Raw genomic sequence first — 22921 nt, forward strand, 5'->3', positions numbered from 1 at the left:
AAGGGCTTCCCTTAGACGCATCTGCCCTCCTGGGGGAAGGGTCTGTCTCCCAGGAGGCCTCTGCACAGCCCTCGGAGGCTGTCCCCGGCCCGGAGGAAGCAGACTCTTGGGAGCCGACCACTTCCTAGAAAGGACACTAACTGAATACCCACTCGATGTGGGAAGTCTGTCCCAGCCCTCGAGCCACGTGAGGGGAGGCATGGTCCAGCCACAGGACAGTGCCCACCTCCTACCCGAACATGATGCGGGCACTTTCCCTGCTCTGGGTGCCCCTGGAGCGGCTGCGGCAGGGCTGCAAAGGCCGGTCCCCAAGGCCTGTTCCCCACCACCACCCCCGCCGCTTCCCATCTGCCCTGTGCGCGCTTATCGGGTAACCGGAGCTGCGAGCTGCGTCCCCGCCTGAAACAGGAACCCCGGGCCCGCATGAGCCTCAGAGAGCCGGCCGGGCGGCCGGGGCGGAGGATGGAGGAGCAGCGGGTGCTCGCGGCTGCCAAGGACGGGGACCTGGCCACCCTGGAGCAGCTGCTGGAGGCAGGCGCCCTGGGCCCGCGCGTCACTGACGCCCTGGGGGCCGGCCTGGTGCACCACGCCGCCCGGGCAGGCCACCTGGCCTGCGTCAGGTTCCTGGTGCAGCGGGCCAAGCTGCCCGGCAACCAGCGTGCCCACAACGGGGCCACCCCCGCGCACGACGCCGCGGCCACCGGCGGCCTGGCCGAGCTGTGCTGGCTGGTGCGCCACGGCGGCTGCGGTCTGCAGGTGAGCGGGGCCCGCGTCCATGGGGAGGCGTGAGCGAGAGCCGGGTCTGGAGCCCCAGGCTTCCCCAGGGCCCTGGGCCGCTGCTCTCGGGCGAATGGCCACACGACTCCCATGGCACACACAGCGGCGTGTCTCCACCCCACGCCTCTCCCCAGCCCCAAAAAAGGCCCTCGGAAGCCACAGACACCTCCTGAGCCACTTGGTACTCCCCAGCGCCCAGCACAGAGCGGCCCCTCTCGCCCTTTCACCCCATGGCCCCCCCTCAAGAGCACCCGGCCTTGCCAGTGTGGGGTCTCCTGGGGTCTCCTTCTTATCAGGCCTGATCCACGGGGCCTGCTCCCAAAGGGTCTAGAAAAGGGTCTGGGCAAGCAACCCCAGCAGGCACTGGGGCTCAGGAGATGCTGGCCCACCCCGGATGCTCAGGGACCCCAGTGGGGGCTCCGGGGCTCAGTGATGGTCTCCCTGCGGACATTTCTCCTGCCCGCCTGCCCGCCTCTCCCTGCCGGCCCAGTGCGAGCCAGCTCTGATGGAGAGAGGACTCCCTCCCGGAGCCCAGAGCTGGGTGGGCGTCTGTGTGAGGCGCTGGGTCCCAGGAGAGGGAAGACCCACGCGTCACACAGCCTGAGTGTCCAACAGCCACAGCCCCGCCATCCTCAGCGGCTCTTCCCACAGCCCCGAGGGCGGGAGCGGGGGCTGGTCCAGAGCCTGGGAGAACGCCCAGGTGTGCGGATGCCCGCGGGGGAGAAGCTCCCCAGCAAGAGGACTCAGGGCGCGGGGTGGGTGCTCAGTGAGGGCCGGGCAGAGGCCCCTGGATCACCCTTGGACACGGGGCAGGCTGCCCACCCTAGGCGAGCAGGTTGGGCTAATCTGCCTCCCCGATGGCGAGCAGAGAGCGGGAAGGGCAGGACTGCAGCCTGGAGGGGGCTCGCATGTGCAGGATCAGGGGTTTGGACCCAAAGGCCTGACTGGTCCCGGCCCTGCCGGTGACCCCAATCCGGTAGCCTGGCTCAGTCCAGGAGACCCCTCCGCACCCCCGCGCTGAGGCCAGGTGGAGGGGTGGGAGCTCTCCAGCGGGTCCGCGCCGTGCGGTCCTGAGCGGCTGCCCGGCAGGCCCGGGCCGGCCCGCCGCCCGCTCACCTGCCATCTGCGCCCCCATAGGACCAGGACGCGTCGGGCGTCTCCCCGCTGCACCTGGCCGCCCGCTTTGGACACCCGGCGCTGGTGGAGTGGCTGCTCCGCGAGGGCCACGCGGCCACCCTGGAGACCCTGGAGGGGGCCTTGCCGCTGCACCACGCCGCAGTCAGCGGGGACCTGACCTGCCTGAAGCTCCTGACCGCCGCCCACCGCAGGTAAGGGGCTGCGGCGCCTCCTGGCGGGGCGTCCGGGGGACGCGGGCTGCGGGGAGGAGGCCAGGCGAGGCGGAGGGGGAGGGGCGGGGAGGGGCGGGGACGGGTGGGCGGAAGGGAAGGGGGATGGGCCCCCGGGAGGGGCGGAGGGGGTTGGGGAGGGCGAGAGGGGAGGGCGAGAGGGGAGGGGGGAGGGGGAGGGCGAGAGGGGAGGGGGGAGGGGGAGGGGGACGCGCCCGCGGCCTGGGGGCGTCTCAGGGCCTAACGTGCCCCGCTGGGCTGCGAAGGTCGCTGCTCACGCCTCCCGAAACGAGCGAGAGCACTGAGCTTGGGGGCAGTGGATTCTCCCTCTACACGCCCGGTCCCACTGCCCCGAGTAGGCGGACGGGCAGGGAGGGGACCGGCTCAGCTAAGGCGGGGGCGGGGGGCAGCAGACCACCGCCCCTTCCCCGTCGTGGGCACGGCTGCGGTCCTGGCCCCACAGAAGACACCCGGGCGTATACCTGGCCGTTAGGGGGTGCGGCGTCTGTGGCCTGCCGCCTGCACCGTCTGTCCGCAGGACGGCTGTCCTGGCTGGGAGCGGGACTCTGTCCACCCCTCACCCGACCTGGCCTTTCTCCCCCGAGCGTCTGCCTCTGACCACACCTCTTCTCCTGCGGGGCTATTGTTAGCTGGCCGGCCGTCCTAGTCACCCCGTGACAATGCTGCTGTTCCTGGGCCTTCCCGTCCCGACCTCTCCCCCAAGGCCTTTGAGACTCGCTTCTGCGCGTCTTCCCCGAAGAGTCCACACCGGCTGCCCCGGGCCTGGCCGCCCGCAGAGTGTCTGTCAGACTGGCAGTTTTAGAAGTACTTTCTGTCATTTGAAAACCGGGAGATTTCACATTAAAACACCCACATGCACGGGGATGGTCCGCTGCCCCAGGGCCCACATGCCCACCGGCAGAGACCGCAGGAGCCCGAGCGGAAGTCTTTGTCAACAGGGCGTGCGGGCCGGTTTGGGGGAGGGGGCTGCCGCTCCCTGCAGCGGCTCGCAGGGCACCGAGAACTCACCTGGCCCCGCGACCACATGGAGGCAAGGCTGGATGCGGAAACCTGACGACCCTGCCCATTCGGTCCACACGGGGACCTGGGATACCGGTGCCAGGCCGAGCGCCCCGAAAGGCTAGTGTCCTGCTCACAAGGGCCCCCTGCACGGAGCAGGCCCCGGGTCCAGAGGTTCCCTGAGCTGCCCACGGCGGGCCCCGCTGGGCCATTCACCCTAAGAGGAGAGCCCTGCCGGCCAACCCCCTGCGGCGCTCACAGCTTGACGGCGAGTTGGGGGAGCTGGATTCCTTGGGCCGCGCGCAACCTGGACCACGGCCGTCTAGGCCCCTCAGCGGGTAAGGGGGTGGCCGCAAAGAGCCAGGTGCCGGGCCTCCGCGCCTGATCTGGGCCCTAGGCCAGAGCGGCTCCCCGAGACCCCAGGCCGAGCGCGCTCTGAAGCCCCGCCTCCCCCGCAGCGGCGTGAACCGGCGGACGCGCAGCGGCGCCTCCCCGCTCTACCTGGCCTGCCAGGAGGGCCACCTGCATCTGGCGCAGTTCCTGGTGAAGGACTGCGGCGCCGACGTGCACCTGCGCGCCCTCGACGGCATGAGCGCGCTGCACGCCGCCGCCGCCGGCGGCCACTACTCGCTCGTCGTCTGGCTGGTAAGGGGGCGCCGGGGTGCGCGCGCGGGGCGTGGGGGGGCGTCCGCGGAAGCTGGCACCTGCTCCCGCCTAACAAGCGGGGCCAGCTGGGGCCGAGGCGCCACCCCCTGGGTCTCCGATCGGCCACAGGAAGTTCACGGACCACGGGGTGGTGGGCGGATTAGAAGTGCTTCCTCCAGCCTTAGAGCACCCACATGCCAGGGCCAGTCTCGGGTGCAGGGGGAGCTTTGACTGGGGATGGCCCTGGACTGGACCCGCCCCTGCAGGACCGTGGGGGTGTGCAGCACCCCTTGTGGGCTCTCCCGACCCCTCCCCTAGGAGTCCTGGTGGGTGTCCCGGTTCCCAGGATGGGTTGCACAGGCAGTGCCTGGCCCCGCTGTTTGCCCACTTGTCCATGCCCTGCTACCCAGGCCCTGGGGCGGGCCCCACGAGCCCCGCCCTTCTTCCCTTCTGAACCACGGAGGCATCATCTGGGCCTCTTCCCAGAAGAAACACACAGTGACCTAGATGGGGGGAGGATGCCTTCTTCCAAGGCTTTTTCCAGGGCTGGGGACTTCTGCCTCCGCCCTGGAAAACCAGGCCTGTGGGGTGTCCGGGCACTCTGAGGGTTACAGAGTGGGTGTTCATTACCCGGTCAGGGGTCAGAGTGGGGAGGTCTCTCCGGGGAGGAGCAGGTGGGCAAGAGGTGGCTGGGGAGGGACTCAGTCCTGCTGCTCCCCTTCTTGTGCCTGGCACATGGTAAGAGCTGTGGGGATGCTGAGTGAGGGAAGGAAGGAAGGAGCGACTTCCTCTGGCCTCCAGCCACTCACCTTGGCCTCAGAAGCCCGCAGCAGTTGCCTCCAGTCTCCCTTCACCACCGCCTCTCCCAGGCTGGCCCTTTACCCCTGGAGCACCCGCCGGCACCCACCTTTGCACCGGCCATGCCCCCCACTGGCCGCCCTTCTACAGCTGCTCGTATGGGGCCAGCCCCGCTCGTAGGAGAAATCTGCCGGCGTGGGCCCCGCCCTGGCCCTCATGTGGAGCTGTGCTTCCGTCCTCTGGCCTGTATTTCAGATGGTGAACGAGAGAAACGTGCCTGTCCCCAGACCTGGACTCCCGGCGCTGCGGGAGCCTGAGTCCTGGCCGGGTCTGGCCGCGGGGGCACAAGGGCAGCGGGCGCTCAGCACACATGGTGGGAGTGAGTCGGTGGGACGCGCGGCGTCTCAGAGCAATGGGGATGCCCGAGAGCAGCGGGAGGGTAGGCAGAAGCGAAGAACGTCCACCCAGCCCCCTGGGCAGCCCCACGGGGGCTCATCCCAGGAAGAAGCAGCTGTGGCCGAGGGTCCCAGGGCCAGAAAGGCTCTTCCAGAGGGGCCTCCCCACCCCAGCCTCCTGCAGGGTGGACCCTGGGCAGAGGGGCGGAGTCCAGCCTGGCTGACCCTCTCAGGGATGGGGCCACGCTCCCCTGGGGTAGCTGGCTGATGGCAGGCGCTCTCCTCCCAGCTCACTGTCCCTTTTCTGACAGACACATTTGAATGTTGGATCAGCCAGCATTTGGCTGCAGTGACCGGGGAACTAAACCACTGAAAAGTTATCCCTTCCACATAGGAAACACAGCAGGCCATTCACACCCGGTCACATCCTTGCTGTTCTCCTGGCCTCGCCTTCATGGAGAAGGTTGGCCACGCTCAAAGTAGGAAGACGGAGAAAAAGGGGGTGACGCCATGTCCACCAGCCCTTCCGTCGGGAAGGCAGAGAAGCCCCTTCCGGCACTGCGTTGGCAGGGGTTACGTGGCTGCCCTGGGGGCACGTGGTCCAGGCTGGGGGCCGACGAGGGCTGTGAGGAGGGCTGGCCGGAAGGCTGCCAGTGCGGGGCCCAGGCCACAGGATGACCGGGCTCGCGTCCAGCGTGCTGAGGACGGCTGCATGGGGCCTGCCTCCAGCAGGCCTTGGCACTGGAGCTGTGACAGTCAGGATGCAAACAGGCCTGGTGCCAGGAGGTCCCTCCCTTCATCAGCAAACACCTGTTTACTGGCCCTGGGGTGCTGCCCAGAGGTGTTCTTTATTTGAAGTGGGAATGCCCCTGGGGGTGCTCGGCTTAAGATCTGGGCTGGGGAATCTCGCAGTAAAATCACCAAGCTTGCTGCTCCCCCAGGCTGCCCGGGGCGCACAAGAGGAGCCAGTCATGTCCCCAGGGCCCGCTTCCCCAGGGGGGAGTGGCTGCCCCTGTCTGGCATCAGCTGGCCTGTCCCCCTTCCTCCACCCACAGGTCACCTTCACGGACATCGGCCTGACAGCTCGGGATGACGAGGGGGCCACCGTCCTGCACTTCGCCGCTCGGGGTGGCCACACGCCCATTCTGGACCGGCTCTTGTTGATGGGCGCCCCCATCATGAGAGACTCCTGGGGGGGGACGCCCCTCCACGATGCAGCGGAGAATGGGCAGATGGAGGTAAGGCGGTGGGGGTCACGGGGTGGGCAGAGGAGCCTCCAAGAGCTGGCAGTCCTGGACCGCTTCCTGTGACTGAGTCACCGAACCCTCAACACAACCCTGTAGCATACATCTTATTATCCCCTTTTACAGACAGGTAAACCGAGCCTCAGCAGGGCAGCCATTGCCCAGGATGCAGACTCAGACTCAGATCTCTCTGGGAATGAAGCCCAGCTCAGGGGTTCGGTCTTCCTGCCAGTCCTCCCAGGAGGGGGTCTGCTGGCCCCCTGCTCTGAGCAGCCTGGGAGCAGAGCCCCGCGGGGGTGTGAGGTCAGCTCCTTCGCTGTGATCCAGATAAACCTAGGGGAGCACGTGGCCCAGGAAACAGCATCTGGGAACCTGGAGTAGGCAGGTGTTCCTTCAAGTATCGGTCGGTGTTCCGATACTTGAAGTCCAGGCCTGGGAGTGGACCCGGCTGTGAGCCGCTGGCCCCTGCACTGGCGTGACCTGCTCGCGGACCTCCTGCGAAGGCAAGGCCGTGTCTGAGCAGAGTGCGTCTGAGGGGAACACGTGGGATGACTCCTCTGCCCGCCCTCCCCGGAACCACCCAGCAGGGCTCCAAAGTGGGTCAGTGCATCTGCGACGTCTCCCGGGCCTGCCCGTGGCCTTCCCACGGGCCCGCGGGCCCCAGAGAGGCTAGTCTAGGGCGGGTGTTTTATCGAGGTGCAGCCCGCTATCCCATTTTGGACTTCGGTTCTGGACAGCAGTTTCCAGCTGGAACCCCAAGTGTTCCTGGGCCCAGGTGGCCCACGAGCAGCCCAGGGCAGCCAGCCAGAGTCCCGGGAAGGCAGGTTGCCCTTTTGATGAGTCAGAGAGAGGCATGGTGGCCCCATGCCCAGCAGCAAGGCCGAACACTTCTTCCTAACTTTCGGGAGCCCTGAGGGCCCCTCCTGTTCCCCCCACCCCCTAGCCACACCCCCTCCTCTCACCCTGCAGGCCAGCACTTAGCCCCATGGGCTCACCAAGCAGATGATGTGTGGGTGGCGTCCAGAGGGGCCTGGGCTGGGAGGCCGCGGGTGGCCGGAAGGGCCCTGAGCCAGCGCAGTGCGGCTCAGACAGCATCCCGCCCCCACCGGCCACTGCCTCCACAACCCGAGGGTGGCCTGAGCAGCGCCCTGCCACCTTTATTTTGAAGCAGCAATATCTGTTTTCAAGTGAAGTATTCTATAGGCATCCAGGGGGTTCAGCAGATAAGCCAAGGGTTCATGAGCTCCTCACCCTCCTCCCCCGGTGGGAAAGGAAAGGAACTCAAGCCTCAGAGCTGAGAACCGCCCTCCGTTTCCGTCTCTGTTGTGGAAATCCCTCTTCCCTTGGCCGTACTGGGTCTTCCTTGTGGCCCCCCACCCCTCCGGCTTCCTCTGCTTGTGGCGAGTGGGAGCGGGTCCCCGCTGGGGTGCAGGGACTTATCGTCATCGCGGTGGCTTCCCTGCTGCGGGCCCGGGCTCTAGCGCTTGCAGGCTTCAGGACTGGCAGCACACGGGCTCAGTACTTGCGGCACATAGGCTTAGTTGTCCTGCGACATGAAGGGTCTTCCCGGACCAGGCATCGAACCCACGTCCCCCCTGCCTTGGCAGGTGGGTCTGTAACCACCGGACCACCAGGGAAGCCCTATGATAATTTCTCCACGCCATCTACGATCCAGCCTAATATCCGACTCAAATCCATGTCTCTGGTTGTGCTGTAACCAGCACGGAAGCAGAGTCCACACATTACTGATCGCCTGTAGGGTCTTAAATTTGTTAACAGTTCTGGAAAGTTATGATCATCCAGGAAATATGATTCCCCCACCCTACTCTGTATTTTATTTTATTTTTTTGTAAATTAATTTATTTATTTTAATTGGAGGCTAATTACAATATTGTAGTGGTTTTTGCCATACATTGACATGAATCAGCCATGGGTGGACATGTGTCCCCATCCTGAACCCCCCCTCCCACCTCCCTCCCCATCCCATGCTCAGGGCCATCCCAGTGCCCCAGCCCTGAGCGCCCTGTCTCAGGCATCGAACCTGGGCTGGCGATCTGTTTCACATACGGCAATATACATAATTCAATGCTATTCTCTCAAATCATCCCACCCTCACCTTCTCCCACAGAGTCCAACAGTCTGTTCTTTACATCTGTGTCTCTTTTGCTGTCTCACATATAGGGTCATCGTTACCATCTTTCTAAATTCCATATATATGCGTTAATATACTGTATTGGTGTTTTTCTTTCTGACTTACTTTACTTTGTATTATAGGCTCCAGTTTCATCCACCTTGTTAGAAATGATTCAAATGCGTTCTTTTTAATAGTTGAGTAATATTCCATTGTGTATATGTACCACAGCTTTCTTATCCATTCATCTGCCAATGGACATCTAGGTTGCTTCCATGTCCTGGCTATTATAAACAGTGCTGCGATGAACATTGGGGTGCACGTGTCTCTTTCAATTCTGGTTTCCTCGGTGTGTATGCCCAGCGGTAGGATTGCTGGGTCGTATGGCAGTTCTATTTCCGGTTTTTTAAGGAATCTCCACATGTTCTCCATGGTGGCCGTACTAGTTTGCACTCCCACCGACAGTGTGAGAGGGTTCCCTTTTCTCCACACCCTCTCCAGCATTTATTGCTTGTACTTTTGGATAGCAGCCATTCTGACCGGCGTGGGATGGTACCTCATTGTGGCTTTGATTTGCATTTCTCTGATAATGCCCACTCCGTATTTTAAAATAGATTCTTATCTTAGAAGAATTTAGAATCGTTTCAGAGTTGTAGAAAAGCGGAGGCGCTGGCACAGACCATCCGGCTCGAGTCCACATCCGCCTTCCCGCCCCTGCTCACAGGCGCCCGCTCTGGTGGCCGTCACTGTGGTGAAGTCCTCCTCTCCCCGTCCCCAGGGCCGCTGCCCCAGACCCGTCTGGGCTCAGGCCCCACACCCAGTGCCCCTGCTCCACTCTGCCTCTCTTGTGACCCCTGCCCCCCAGGCTCTAGATAGACGACCCGCTCCCACACCCCCCTCCCCACCGCAGCCTCCGTCACAAAAGGCCTTCGTGCGCCCGGGCGCCTCTCACTTTCCACGCTCCAGCCTCCTCTGCTCCCCGCTGCTGAGCCTCCGCCTTCCTCTCCTCCTGGTTCCGGGGGTCCAGCCGGGAGGGAAACTGGGGGCCCAGTGCCGGCTTGACCAGGGGAGGGGGCGTGTGAGGCCAGAGCAGGAGCCGGACGCTCAGAGATGGAGACATCGGGGATGGAGTGAGGACCCCTGGAGCTCACCCCGGGCCTGGAGCCAAGAGGAGGGGCTCGTTGAGCGCCAGGCCTGGCCGGGAGGCCAGAGAGCAGGCAGGGCGAGGTGGGCGAGGTGGGCGAGGGCACAGCCCGGAGACCCGGGGGCGGAGCCGTCTTCTTTAGCCTCTGCACCCCAGTTTCTTTGTGTGAGAATGGACACCCCTCCAGGACGTGCTGTAAAGATGGAAACCGGCTCTGTATTTAAACCCGAGGCCTGGGCTACAGGGGCAAAGTCAGGGTCGGGCAGCCTGGCTGGGATCCCACTGTGCCGCCTGCTTACTGTCTGGGCCCTTGGCGAGCCCCTCAGTGAGGGTGCCTGGGGCTCCCATGCCAGATTCGCGGTGCTGGCGCCTGCGGGACCGCATGCTGCTGGCTCAGGGTGGCCCGGGTCAGGGCGGGAGCTCAGGCCTCGGTGTCTCAGCTTGGGGGGGGTGCGGGGAGCTGGCGGTGCTCACATGTGTCTGCCCCCTCCCTGCAGTGCTGCCAGACCCTGCTGTCCCACCGCGTGGACCCCGCCCTGCGGGACGAGGATGGCTACACGGCTGCGGAGCTGGCGGAGTACCACGGCCACTGCGACTGTGCCCAGTACCTGCGAGACAGCACCCGGCCGGTGAGCCGCGCAGCCCCTTCCCTCCCGGCCCCCCTGTGGGGAGCTCACCCGGCCACCCCGTGGTCGGGAGGGAGGAGGGGAGGACCTGGCCTCAGGGCTACAAGGGGGACCAGGGCTGGGCTGCGGCTGGAGCTCCGCGGAGATCTGCCGGCCTTGCAGGCCACAGAGCCCATGCTCACACTCAGGCCAGGCGGCTGGGTTGGGCTAAGGACACTCGGGGGTGGGAATGGGGTCCCTCCCGGGTTCTCGGGGGCGTGACCCCAGGAGGCGGGCCAGCCCTGTGCAGCCCAGAAGGGGACAGTTTCAGGTGGGCTCCCAGCTGGGCACGTGACCTCACCCAGCCTGCCCTCCGCAAGGGCAGGGAGCCTGTGTGCCGGCCCCCAGCCCGTGCCTGGCTGTGTGTCTGCTGAATGAATGGAGCCGTGGGCGTGCAGGTGTGAGGGAGCAGGCCTGCTCCATCAGTCCCGCTCCCCCCAAGGCCCGGGGCGGTGACTGACGCCTCGTCCCAACCTGCACAGATTTTGCCACAGTCTTCTGTATTGGCCACCCCTTTGGAAGGTGTCCCTGGGACCGGCTGGCTGCCCCCTCAGGTGAGAGCTCCGAGGCCCACAGGGGCACCGTGTCCCCCACGCCGGGTCCCACCCCAGGGCTGCTGCACCTCCGTTTCCCTTGGGGCATCTCCCCCAGAGCGTCCAGGACAACGGAGGCAGAGCCACCTTCCTCCGTGGCCCTGGGCCAACGGGATGGTCCTCACCTGGTCACCACCGAGACAGCCTGTCTCCACCGCCCAACACCCACGCCAGGGCGGCCAGACTGGGGGCTGGGGGTGCTTCAGGGCACATGTGCTGGAGTCCTGGTTTGTCTCGGTATCCTAGTTTCAGACACAGGAGCTGCAGTCACTGCTTGAAGCAACGTGTTTACTGTTTACTGATCCTTCAGTTGGCTGTGGGCTTCTCTGATAGCTCAGTTGGTAAAGAATCCGCCTGCAGTGCAGGAGACCCTGGTTCAATCCCTGGGTTGGGAAGATCCCCTGGAGAAGGGAAAGGACTGTATAGTCCATGGGGTCACAAAGAGTCAGACACGACGGAGCGACTTTCAGACTTTCTTTTGATTGGCTATTGCTTGACAAGAGTTGTCTTTCTGGCTTGGTTCCAGAGGTTGGGGGACCTCTGCAGGTTCCTGGTGTGGTGGGCGGAGCTCTGTAGTCCGCAGGTTGGGGACGGCCTGGCCACCTGGTCCCCGGCCTGTGTGAGCCCTGGGGCCTGCTGTGGTCAGGGCTGGGCGGCCCTTCTGCTGGCAGGGGCAGGTGCCTCCTGGTCCCTGTCCGGGGGTCCCCGGCTCGCCCCCAGCCCACGCAGCGGTGCCCACGGCCGGGCCTTCTGTCCGATCAGGACCTCTGTGCCCAGCCCCGCCTCCCCAGGCCCTGGCACACCAGCCCACCTCTCCTGGACGCTCTGCCTGGCTCTCTTATGGGTGGGGACTGTGGGCACCCTGCTGACCCCTCCACTGGGGGCTGAGGGACCAGCCCACGTCAGGTTTCCTGGGGTTCCTTCTGGTGCTGGCGGCCTCCCCTGGTGTCACCACAGGCTACGAGGCAGCGATCCTCTGCTCAGGATTCCCCACGCCGGCCTGGGAGGTCCGTGTAGCCTCCACACCCGGCCTGCAGGCCCACAGTGTCCAGCCCATCCACCTGCCCCGCCTGTGTGGCGGAGGGGCAGGGTCATCAGACTATGAGCTCGTCCCCATAAGCCGCTGCACTCAGGGCTAGCTGGAGTCGCCCCCAACCCCCCACATTCAGTCTCGGCCCCGCAGGAGGGCAGGCCGTCAGCTGGGGCCGCCAGGCTCGGGGAGGCGGGGGCCCGATGCAATATTGATGGAAACACAATATCCAGAGGTCGCCTGCGCAGCCTCTTCCCGTGTCAAGCTCAGAGGAGGTGGTGAAAGGCTGCCTTTTCCTCTCAATCCTGCCACCTGCCTCCGCTCCCAGGGCGTCGTAGGTCCCAGGAGAGGCAGTCTGGGGGGTGAGGCTGGGCAGGTGCTCCCCTGGCCGCCTGGACCACCCCATCTCCACCCTGGCCACATCTTCCTCCTTCCCGGGCCTGGGGTCACCTCTGCACAGTGAGGAGGGCTTGGGCAGTGGCTAGAGGGGGCCCCCTGCTCCCCAGACCTCCAGGGCATGGGCCAGGCCGCTGCAGCTAGGAGCAGCCGTCCAGGGGGTTGAGCACAGCCCTCCATGCAGGGGAGAGCCCAGCCTCTCAGCTCGCCGCTCCCCCACCCCTGTACTCACATCCACCAGAGTTGGAGCGACCCTTCTTGGCCGAGCGACACCCCTAAGTCCTGAGCACCCGTGAGCCCCGTTTTCTCATCTGTGTGACGTAACCAAGGAGCCTCGCTGGGGGTTAGAGGTGTGCCTTGAGCAACTGGTTTAGTGGCTAATTGCGCCGCCCTGGGTCCAGAGGGGCCCTCAGACCCTTCACTGTCCAGATGGGGAAACTGAGATCCAGGGAGGGCAAGGGGCTCCCTGAGGCAGACTGCTCTCCTCGGGGGAAGGGCAGCCGTAACCCAATCTCAGCCGTGGTGCCTGGGTGTCCAGCACCCATCCGTGGGTCATGATTTTCTCAGCCCGGGTGGCGTTACAGGCCTGTAACCCGGCTCGCCACAGCGGTCCTCCATGTATAATGCATGGCGGGCGTGGCACTGCTCAAATCTCATCAGAAACACAGAAAAAGAGACACCAGACCACAGGAAGGTCACCAACCCAAGGCCAGCTGACCACCAACCTTGGACATGCCCAGCTGTCAGGACCCCAGAGGTCGGCAGCACTCCCCCAAGTCCCGTAGACTCGTCCAGGGCCTGGATACTCCTGTCACTGGCGGCCGCCACAGCAGACCCCCGTACTGGTTAAAATTCAGAGATCCTCGTGACACCGTGCTAACAGCAGCAAGGAGGTCTGCGCCGTGGTGCGCCAGGCCCTGCCAGGGGCTCCCGGTAAGTTCCAGCCAAGGCAGAGAGACTCAGGCCCGGGGACACTGAGCAACTCCCCGGGGCTTCTCCTCTGGGAGAGCTGGAGCAGAATTCGGCCTCAGGGACCCATGGCATGCGGCCTCCCAGGCTGCGGTGCGGTGGTCTGGGGCCAAGGTCCATTCCCCTGAGCTCTGGACCAATGTCCTGCCTTTTCCTTCTTCCTTCCACCCCAGCTGAGCCGTGCGCTCTGCCGGGAGTAGGAGGCCCTTTCACCTCACCCCAGATTCAGCTGGGGGTGCGGGGGTATGGTGAGCCCCAAGGGCCTCCAGGTGGGGGCAGCCGGGGAGGTTCTGGCAGGCTTAGCGCCTGGGGCTCAGCTCCACTCTGTCCGTCAGATCGTCAGCACCCGGTTCTCTAGCCATCGGGTCTGGGGTCTAACTAGACCCTCCTTCAGGCTCCTAAGCCACCTATGCCTGTGTTGTGGACGCTGGAAGACAGGAGATTCCCAGGTCTGCGGCACACGGCAGGGAGCAGGTGTCGTGTTTTGTCAGAATCCGCCCCCCCCATCCTGGGGTGACCGATCTGGGCGCGGATGGCTGCTACACACAGCTTTGTGTCACAGCCGAGAACCCCTAGCCTGGGCGCCCCCTAATTTGTAGCTAGCGTGAGCAGCCTGGTCTTCCTTCTGGGTCCCCTGTGCCAAGGCAGGTAGGCGAACAGCAGCCAGGGCTTGGCATCCTCGGCGGGGGTACCAGGGACCCCACCGGTGCCAAGCTTCCCCTAGAGGCCCACCTGCCTGCCTCTCCCTCCACGGCTGGTGGTCCTGGACCGAAGGGGCAGCGACTCAAGGGGCTCGGTCCTTGGGCTCCTCCAGGGTCAGGAGCAAGGGGGCGGGGGTCTCAAGTAGGATTCTGGTCCCGTCCCATTCCCCGCCATGGACCCCTGAGAAAGTGCCCTGCCTCCCCGAATCTGTTTCCCCAGCTGTGCCTGAGGGCTGCCCTGGTGGACCCCTCTCTGCCATCTCTTTTGTACAACCAAGGAGCTTTGGTCTCCCCTCCCTCTCCAGAGGGTCTGCTCCCCTGGCCCCTGTCCAGGGGAGGGTGAAGTCCTGGTGGTAAGGGATCCCATGCCAGCCCAAAGCCCGCTGGGCCACCTGACACCTCCGCCTTCAAATATTAATGCGACGCCTCTTGCTCCCGGGGGCGGGCGCTGTGACACCCCCGACGGCTCCAGACGGCTCAGCTCCCTGTGCTCACAGCCCAGTGCCTGCTTCCAAGGGTCCTCCCGGGCTGGGGGCTGGGAGACGCTCCTGCCAAGGCTGGGCTCCTGGGCTCCCAGGACCAGTTTCTGCAGAGAGAGGTAGGAGGTGCGGCGACAGGCAGATAACCACTCGGGCCCCAGGCTCCCCTCCCGGTGGCCCTGGAGTGCAGAGGGTCCCGGGATGTGACCAAGGGCCCTGCAGCAGTGGCTGTAGGCACTGGGGTTCTTCTGAGGGGTTTCCCCAGGCTGGGGTGGCCACCCGACACCTGCGCCTCCTCGTCCAGTGGGGGAGGGACCCGGGGGGGAGGGACCTGGCCCACCTGCAGGGGAGCTGGGGACTCTCAGGTGGCCGAGGGACTTAACCCCAGCAGTGCCAGCTACGTCATCAAGGGCAGGGCTCCGCGCAAAGCGGACACGTGGGCTCCTTGTTAGAAACGGATCAAGGATTTCACGACAGGGACAGGAGAGGATATTGAATGAAGCCGTGGCACGAGCCACCCACTCGACACTGGGGCCAGCACTGGGCCCAAACCACATGTCCCTGTGGGGCAGGTTTGATCCAGCTCCTCTGCCCGGCCCGGGGCTCTCTCCAGCGCCAGCCTGGGGGCCCCTAGGCCCTCGCCCACCATCGCTGCCCACAGGAGGGAGCAGGCTGAGGCGCTTCAGTCTGACGGTCAAGTGTGAGTGCCCAGTGGGCCCGCCATGGGTGGCCCTCTCTGCTGGAGCCCCGAGCTGGGGCGGTCATGTGCTTTCAGGCATCAGGGCGACCAGGGGGGCAGCTGGGAGACAAGCCACCTGCAAGACGGGGTCGGCCTGCCTGCGACGCTCAGCTTTAAAACGCAGCAAGCCTGGCTCTGGAGTACTTGGAGGACGGCTCACGTCCTCGTGGAGAGCTTCTCTGCCACCTGAGGAGGGGCTTGGGAAGGCAGGCGGCGAGGGCAGTCCTGCACACGGCGGCCTGTGCGCCCCAGTCTGCTCGGCCAGCCCGTCTGTCAGCCCGGCCAGCCGTCTTGGCTCCTGCTGGTCAGAGGCCAGAGCGGAGGCCTCACAGGGCTGAGCTGGGGACGGGGGACAGGGTTGGGCTGCCTCCAGGTCTAAGATTCTTCCTGGCTGCCCACCCTGTCAGTGTTGGGCACAGGGGGGACGGTGGGGGTGCCCCCATGGGGCAGACGTGGGGTTGCAACGTGGGGGCCCCTGCAGCCCAGACGGGGGCCTCGCTGGCCCCAGGCTCCCCGGGACTGTGGGGTGGGTCCTGGGCACCGCGCCACTGCTCTGAGGTGCGGGGCTGAGAACTCGTCCAGGTTCGCTGGGATTCCCTGTGTGCCCCGGGCTGAGCGCGGGTGCAGGTCCAGGCATTCTGTCTCAGCACCGTCAGGGGGCAGTCGGCGAGGTGTGTGTGTGTGTGTGTGTGTGTGTGTGTGTACACGTGTGCCCGCAAGTGTGCGTGTGTACACGTGTCCCCTGTAAGGCCAAGGAGTGCTGACCCCGAGGGGGACGCCAGCCCCTGACCCGGAGCCGAGTTAAGCTGCCTCCAGAGGGCGCTCACGAGCTGGGCCTCCAGATGGGGGCTCACCCAGTGGGGGTGGGGGTGCGTGCCCACCGGGGTGGAGAGACATGGTGGGGCATAACCTCCAGGGGTACCGCCCCTCGCCCCCACACACTTCCCTCTCCCAGCCCCACTCCAGGGAGACCAGGCCAGGGCTCGGTGCCCCCACCCTGGCTGACCAGGCCTGTACGCCCCCAGGTGCCGCTCCTGATGACCCCCCCACCCCCGCCGTTCCCCCCTCCTCCGCTGTCAGCTGCCAGACATCCCCCGGAGGATGGCGGAAGTGGGGGCACAGGCCTTGGGAGCCCCACCCGTGAGTAAACGCGTCCGTGGGAGGGGGGCTGGCCCAGGCCCGGGGCGCAGGGACTGGGCCCTGCTGGCCTCCCCTCTGAGGTCCTCCAAGGGGGCTTGGGGTGTGGGGAGCAGCAAGGCTGGACAGCTGGGCACAGAGGGCACCGAGGCCGGGGCTGGGGCCAGCCTCCCAGCTCTCCCGGGATTCCGTTATCGCCCTGCCACCTCGCTAAAGTGAGGACAGAACGCTCCACGACCACACTTAAACTGCCTCCTGCCCAGGCCTCCGGCGTCTCTGTGAGCCCCGAGCCCCCGCAGTCCAGCTCCCCTGCTGCTGGGGTCCCAGGCAATCCGTCCTTCTCTGGGCCTCAGCTCGTCCAGAGGGACGGCAGAGGTCGGCTCTCTCCACTGCTGTTCCTGAGACTCCAGCAGGGGGCAGGGAGGTGGTCCTCAAACTGCAGGTCACCACCCGCTAGGGGGACCGGGACCAGCATTTATCAAAATGAAGTAAGTAGAATGGGGTAGCGTGAAAAATGTCAGCAGGCCCCATGTGTAGTGAGGGTACATGTGCTTTGTGGAATGGGTGGTAGTTAGGTAGCCACGCATAGGTAGGGGTGTGTGTGTGTGTGTGTGCGTGCACGCGCACACACGTGAAGTGGAGTGGGGAGTCATAAAAGGACAAGGTTTGCTCTGATGGGGCTACCTTTGGTCCCCAGGCTACCGAAGGCTACACCCTTTCTAGCTCCTTCCAGGCCGTAGGAGAGTGGGGAGGAGGGAGAGGCCATGGCTAGGATGAGGTGGGTAAAATGCAGGCTCCCCAGCTGGCTGGGCTTGCAGCTGGCCCCATGGACACCCACGGGATCGCAGCGACGAGTGAGTTTGCCCAGGGCGCTTGGTCAGGGGCTGGCTGGGCCTTCAGCTCCTGGTCCAGTGGTCCTTCAGGAAGGCTGGCTGTGCCCCGATCTGGGGTCCTCTGCTCCCCACCCCACCCCCGCCTCTCTGACACCAGCTCCCGATTCCTCCCAGGATTCCTCCCAGCAGCAGCGTCTCTCAGCCCAGCCTGGCCCGGCCAGCCAGACCAGCCTCCTCCGAGGGAGCACACAGCCCACACGGCGCCCCCAAGGGTCACCACTGGTGCCATGGCCGTCCCCACGGTGAGCACCCCCGCCATGTGGCTGTCTTCCAAGACCCCCAGCCCAAGCCCAGCTGGCCTCTCAGCATGGTCTCCTACGCCGGCCCTGGCCAGGTCACTCTGGGGGCAGCCAGGCACTTCCCTCCCACTCCAGGTGGAACCCAGAAGGTCCCTGGGATGACGGGTTGGCCTGGGGTGGGGGGCACACCCAGCTTCTGGGGAGATGGGAGTTCAAGGCCACAAGCAAATGTCCACCCATCAGAGTGGAAATGCCACCGTCCTTGATCCCAGGGGGTCCCAGTGGGTCAAGCCCCTCACCTTGACAGATGCTGCTGTCACCGTACAGGAAAGCATCCGTCCATGGGAAGGCAGGTCCTGGCGCCCCCTGCTGTCCCTCGCCCCACCATCGATTTCCTACTCTGCCTGGGAGCTCCCAGCCCCTGAGCTATTCTGTGCAAGTCTGGCAAGTGCAGTCACAGCGCACACAGCACATTAAAGGCTCTGACAAGTCCTGCAGCCCACGATTGGCCACCAGGCTTTGTCTATGCAGCTGTTCCCCAAATGAGTTTCCCCATCCACACGGCATGCTCGGAGCAACCTCTTTTCTGCCATGCACTGAGTCGGGGGGAATCTCTCAGCATACGAGCCTTCCCACACATACCGGGGTCACACAGGGACGGGGGGCCCCTGTGCTCCGAAGCCTCACACTTGAACAGCTGGGGGTGCAGTAGTGGTCAGCTCTTCCGTCCTCCCTGGGCAGCCCCCATGCCCCTCCTCCCGCAGCTGTGCTCCTCCGGGCCGGCCCTCCCCTCCTCTCGCTCCTGGGCGGCAGTCTCCTACGGGCCTCCTCGGATGACCTGCCTGCGTCCACACAGGGGGCGGAGACGGTGGCGGGGGGCGCCCCGGACAGCCTGGTCGCGCTGCAGCTAGACGGAATGCGCTTGGGCGACCTCGACGGGCTGGTGCCCACGCGGGATGAGCGCGGCCGACCCATCCCCGAGTGGAAGCGGCAGGTGATGGTGCGAAAGCTGCAGGCACGCCTGGGCGCAGCTCCAGCGGCGCCAGAGGCCCAGGTCCGGCGAGGTGGGGACGGGGCCAGGTGCGGGGTGGGGCCAGAGGTAGGGCGTGGCCAGACGCAAGGCGGGGCCAGCCATGGGGCGTGGTCAGGCGTGGGCGGGGCCTGGAGGGCGGGGCGTCGCGGGAGGTGGGCTGGGCCCGGGTGGGACCAGGGTGTAGAAGGCGGAGTTGGGGCAGGAGACTTAGTACCAGCAGGTAGACGTGGAAGGTGGGTTCTTGAGCCCACACCTCGAGTCCTGAGACCTGGGTACCCCACTGCATGTCCTTCTGTGGCCTCGGCTTCCTCTTCTGCCAGACGATGAGGTTGAACCAGATCAGAGGGCTGTGAGCAGTGCCCTTTCAACTGACTTAGTATTGCCCACGTGTTCTTTGATCTCAACGATTTGTATGTCTTGCCCGCCGCATGTCAGACTCTGTTCTCGGCGGTGAAGGGGACCAGTCCTGCCCCTTGATGCTTCTATGCCAGCAGGGAAGGTGGAGTGACTGGGCAACTGTGCTGGGGGTGTTGGGGAGTGGGGGAGGGAGGGTCCAACTGCTGTGGAGAGAAGGCAGTGGAAAGGGGAGGGGGCTGCTTTGTCCGGGTGCTCAGGGGCAGCCTCTCTGGAGAGTGTCCTTGAGCAGGAGTCACGCAGAAGTGAGGGGTGAGCCCTCTGGGGATGAAGGACAAGCAATTGTGAGTGGAGGCAACAGCAAGCGCAGAGGTCCTGAGTCAGGGTGGGCTGGTCCAAGCTGGGGGGGCGGGGGGCAGGGGGAGGCAGCGCGGAGGTGAGGGCAGAGAGGGGACAGGCAGGCATTACAGGACCTTCGGGGAGCCTTTGAGAATCTGAGCAGGGAAGGGCTCTGGTCTGACTTGGATTTTAACCCTCTGGCCGCCCTGTAGACAGCAGTTCTAGAGTTGTATCCTGAAGGGGTGTGGCTTTGTCTTGAATGATGTATTCTGCAACCCTTTGTCTAGAGCTGCCCTGCTAATACCATAAGGCCAGCCACTTGTGGCTATTTCAGTTCAGTTCAGTCGCTCAATCCTGTCCGACTCTTTGTGACCCCATGGACTGCAGCATGCCAGGCTTCCCTGTCCATCACCAACTCCTGGAGCTTGCTCAAACTCATGTTCGTCGAGTTGGTGATGTCATCTCAACCATCTCATCCTCTGTCGTCCCGTTCTCCTCCTGCCTTCAATCTGTCCCAGCAGCTGCGGCTATTTAAAGGATTTCAAGTGAAATAAATGCCCCTGCTCCTGAGTTAGCTGCACTTCTGAGGAGTGGCTCCTGCAGGGTTTTCGGCACACCTTCTCCCTCATCTCAGAAGTGTTGGGCGGCTCTGGGTCTAGTGGCCCAGCTGGTCCAGGATGCCCATGGGGTTGGGGGTGGAGCAAGGCCAGAGTGGGTGGGGCATCCTGTCACAGCCAGGAGGCCCTTTAGAATCTGACCTTAGGGCAGAGCCAAGGGTGTGTGAAGAACTCAGGGAAACAGAAAACAGGCCAAAAGGGCAGGGGATGGGCTTGGGCACAGCCTGGCCATTGGCTGCGAGTTCCAGGCCTGACGCTTGTGGTCCAAACACTCCCCAGTCTCCCCTCTCTGCCCCAGGCCTCGTGGGGGCTTATTGTGCCGAGTGCCCACCTGCACCAGATGACCCTGGGCTTCTTGGCAACTAGGCAAGAGCTCATGCTCCTCACTTGTGAGGTGGGGCAGACACAGGACCTCGCTCGGGGGGGGTCTCGGAGGAGTGACCGGGCGGGCACGCAGCCACCCAGAGGGACCCCAGCTGGGAGGCTCTGTGTCTGTCTCCCACAGACTGCGAGCCCTGGGGTCAGGCCGTATCCTGGCATCAGGGGGAGCCCCGAGGGGTGATGTTCTGGGGTAGAGCTGGCCACACACCATGAGAACTCAGAGGCTGCCCTTCCTTGGGGACACTGCCCACCCACAGGACATCCTGTGCAGGGATCCAGAGGGCCCTGGGGACAGTCTTTGACTTCACCACAGACGAGAGGAGGGGAACTTGGGGTGACAGAGCAGAGGCACCCCTGCCCCTTCTGAGGGCAAGACCGGCTCTGCCTGGGGTGAGAACTGCCCTGAGCCTCGGGCTGGGGCCTGGGGCTGGCCTGTCACCTCCTTTACTCTCTGAGCCCAGGCAGGTGCCAGCCAGGGTCCCCAGGGCTCCCTGAGGCTGGGCCGCCCAGGGGAGCTTGTGTCCGGCCGGAGCGCACCATGTGGGCTGCGTCCCTGCTGACCTGCCCTCCCTGTGTCCAGGACGATGGCGGGCACGCAGACCCCATGGAGCAGGCGGCCTGGCGGTACTCGCAGACGCACCAGGCCATCCTGGGCCCCTTCGGGGAGCTGCTGACCGAGGACGACCTGGTGTACCTGGAGAAGCAGATCGCCGACCTGCAGCTCCGGCGCCGCTGCCAGGAGTACGAGAACGAGCTGGGCCGGCTGGCGGCCGAGCTGCAGGCCCTGCTGCCTGCACCCCTGGTCAGCATCACCGTCAACAGCCGCTTCCTGTCCCCGGGGCCTGGGCTGGAGGCCACGGAGGCCGCACCCCGGGGCTCCGAGGAGGGGGCCTCGCAGGCCACGCCCGGCGGGCAGGCCCTGCCCTTCTGGTGCAGCCACGTCGCTCGGCTGGTGCGCAGCTTGTCCCTGCTCCTGAAGGGCGTGAACGGGCTGGTGCAGGGCGAAGAGAGAGCCCCCCCAGAGGCCCCCAGGGAGGCCCCCAGGCCAGCCCCGGCCAGCCCCCCGAGGAGCGAGGCCCAGCGTGAGATCCAAGAGTGTGGGGTGTCTGTGAGGATGCTCCGCGGCAACTTCGAGTCAGCCCCCGGCCGGCCCTGCACCCCAAGCCCTGTCCCCTGTGAGCCAGGGGCCCAGCCGGGGTCATGCCCGAGGGGCTGCTGGCCTGCCCCCATCCTGCCCTGCGGCAGCCCGATAGGAGGGAGGCCCGGGCAGGGTGACACGGAGGAGGCCAGCGACTCAGGCATCAGCTGTGAGGAGGCCCCATCGGAGGCGGGCGCCACGCCGGGCCCGGACCTGGCCAGCCTTCGCAAGGAGCGCATCGTCACCCTCTTTCTCAGCCACTGGAAGAAATCGGCCTACACGCCAGCGCTCAAGACAGCGGCCTGCAGGACCCTGGAGGCCCAGCGTGTGGGGCCGCAGGGGCAGGAGGCAGCCAGGGGCCCCCTGCTGCCCTCCCCACCACCCAGCGAGAGCCCGAGGCCCGGCCGCCTCTGGCAGCAGCGCAGCACCATCGCCCAGCTGCTGGGCCACTGGAAGGCCGTCCTGGCCCACGTGCCTGCCCGGCAGCTGCGGCGGCTGAGCCGGCGGCCCCGCGGGCCCCTGTCCCCTGAGCAGTTCCTGCCCCACGTGGATGGGGCGCCGGTGCCCTACGGCAGCCTCACGCTAGACCTCTTCATGCTGGGCTACTTCCAGCTCCTGGAGTGCGACCTGCCGGCCGAGGAGCGCAAGATGCGCCACCTGCTGTGCTTCGAGGTCTTTGAGCACCTGGGCGCCCACGGCTGGGAGGCGGCCCGTGCCTTCCACAAGGCCGTGACTGACGAGGTGGCCGCCGGGCGCCGTGCCTGGACCGACGGCTTCGAGGACATCAAAGCCCGCTTCTTTGGCTCCAGCCACAGTCCCACCCGGGACGCGGAGCCCGGCCGCAAGTCGGGCCTGACCCCGCTTGGGCCCCTGCCTCACGCGGGCTCCGGCAGCCCCGAGCCCGCAGTGCAGAGGCTGGGGTCCGGCCCCCAGCGGGGCAGCTTCAACAACGAGGACATCTGTGGCTACATCGACCGGAGCTTCGCCTTCTGGAAGGAGAAGGAAGCCGAGATGTTCGGCTTTGGGGAGTGACGTGGACTGGAGGCCTGCCTTCCTCTGGAGCGGGTTTGGGTTGGTTTTGGTTCTTCTTCTCTCTTTTCCTGTTCGCCTACCTGGTGGCCAGGTGAGCCTTGGGACCAGGCCGGCAGGGCCTCAGCGTGCTAGTTGCCACCCTCCATGTCTGCCCCCTGACGGCTTCCTCCTAGGCTACAAGACTGGGCTCAGAGCCTCCCTTGTCACCGCCGCACCCGAAAAGCTCTCTCAGGACCCCAGTCGCCCTGCCCTTGGATTACTCGTGGGCTCTGCCCATGCCCTCGGCCTGCACGTCTCTTGGGCGCCTCTGATGCCAGCCTGTTCCCCAATGGCCGTCCTCCAGTCCCCACTGAGTCGCGAGGACCTCCCGTCTCTCAGTTCCTCCCGTGCCCGTGGTTCTGGTCACATCCTGAGCCTCTGTCTGCCCTCCTCCAATGCTGACTCCAGTCCTTCTGGTGACCTTGAGCCATTCCCCTCCCCTTCCACGGCCCCCCTCTCCCACCTGTGAAGCCTGGTGACCTTGTGCCTTTCCCTTCCCCCTTCACGGCCCCCCTCCCCCACCTGTGAAGCCTGGTGACCTTGGGCCTTGCCCCTCCCCCTTTGCGGCCCCCTCTCCCCACCTGTGAAGCCTGGTGACCTTGGGCCTTGCCCCTCCCCCTCAGCAGCCCCCCTCCCCCACCTGTGAA

At 65.4% G+C, this 22921-nt stretch overlaps 1 protein-coding gene across 1 annotated transcript; it reads left to right on the forward strand.

Moving 5' to 3' along the window:
- The first annotated feature begins 462 nt into the window (after positions 1 to 462).
- ESPNL (espin like) lies at positions 463 to 22235 on the forward strand. The gene is made up of 9 exons (XM_070463699.1): positions 463 to 756; positions 1915 to 2105; positions 3602 to 3788; positions 6037 to 6219; positions 9998 to 10129; positions 16098 to 16212; positions 17232 to 17344; positions 18198 to 18395; positions 20646 to 22235. The coding sequence occupies exons 1-9, from the start codon at positions 463 to 465 to the stop codon at positions 22233 to 22235; spliced, it is 3003 nt and encodes a 1000-aa protein (XP_070319800.1).
- The last annotated feature ends 686 nt before the right edge of the window (positions 22236 to 22921 follow it).

This window comes from Odocoileus virginianus, unplaced genomic scaffold, assembly GCF_023699985.2.
Source record: "Odocoileus virginianus isolate 20LAN1187 ecotype Illinois unplaced genomic scaffold, Ovbor_1.2 Unplaced_Contig_5, whole genome shotgun sequence".
NCBI classification, from domain to species: Eukaryota; Metazoa; Chordata; class Mammalia; order Artiodactyla; family Cervidae; genus Odocoileus; species Odocoileus virginianus.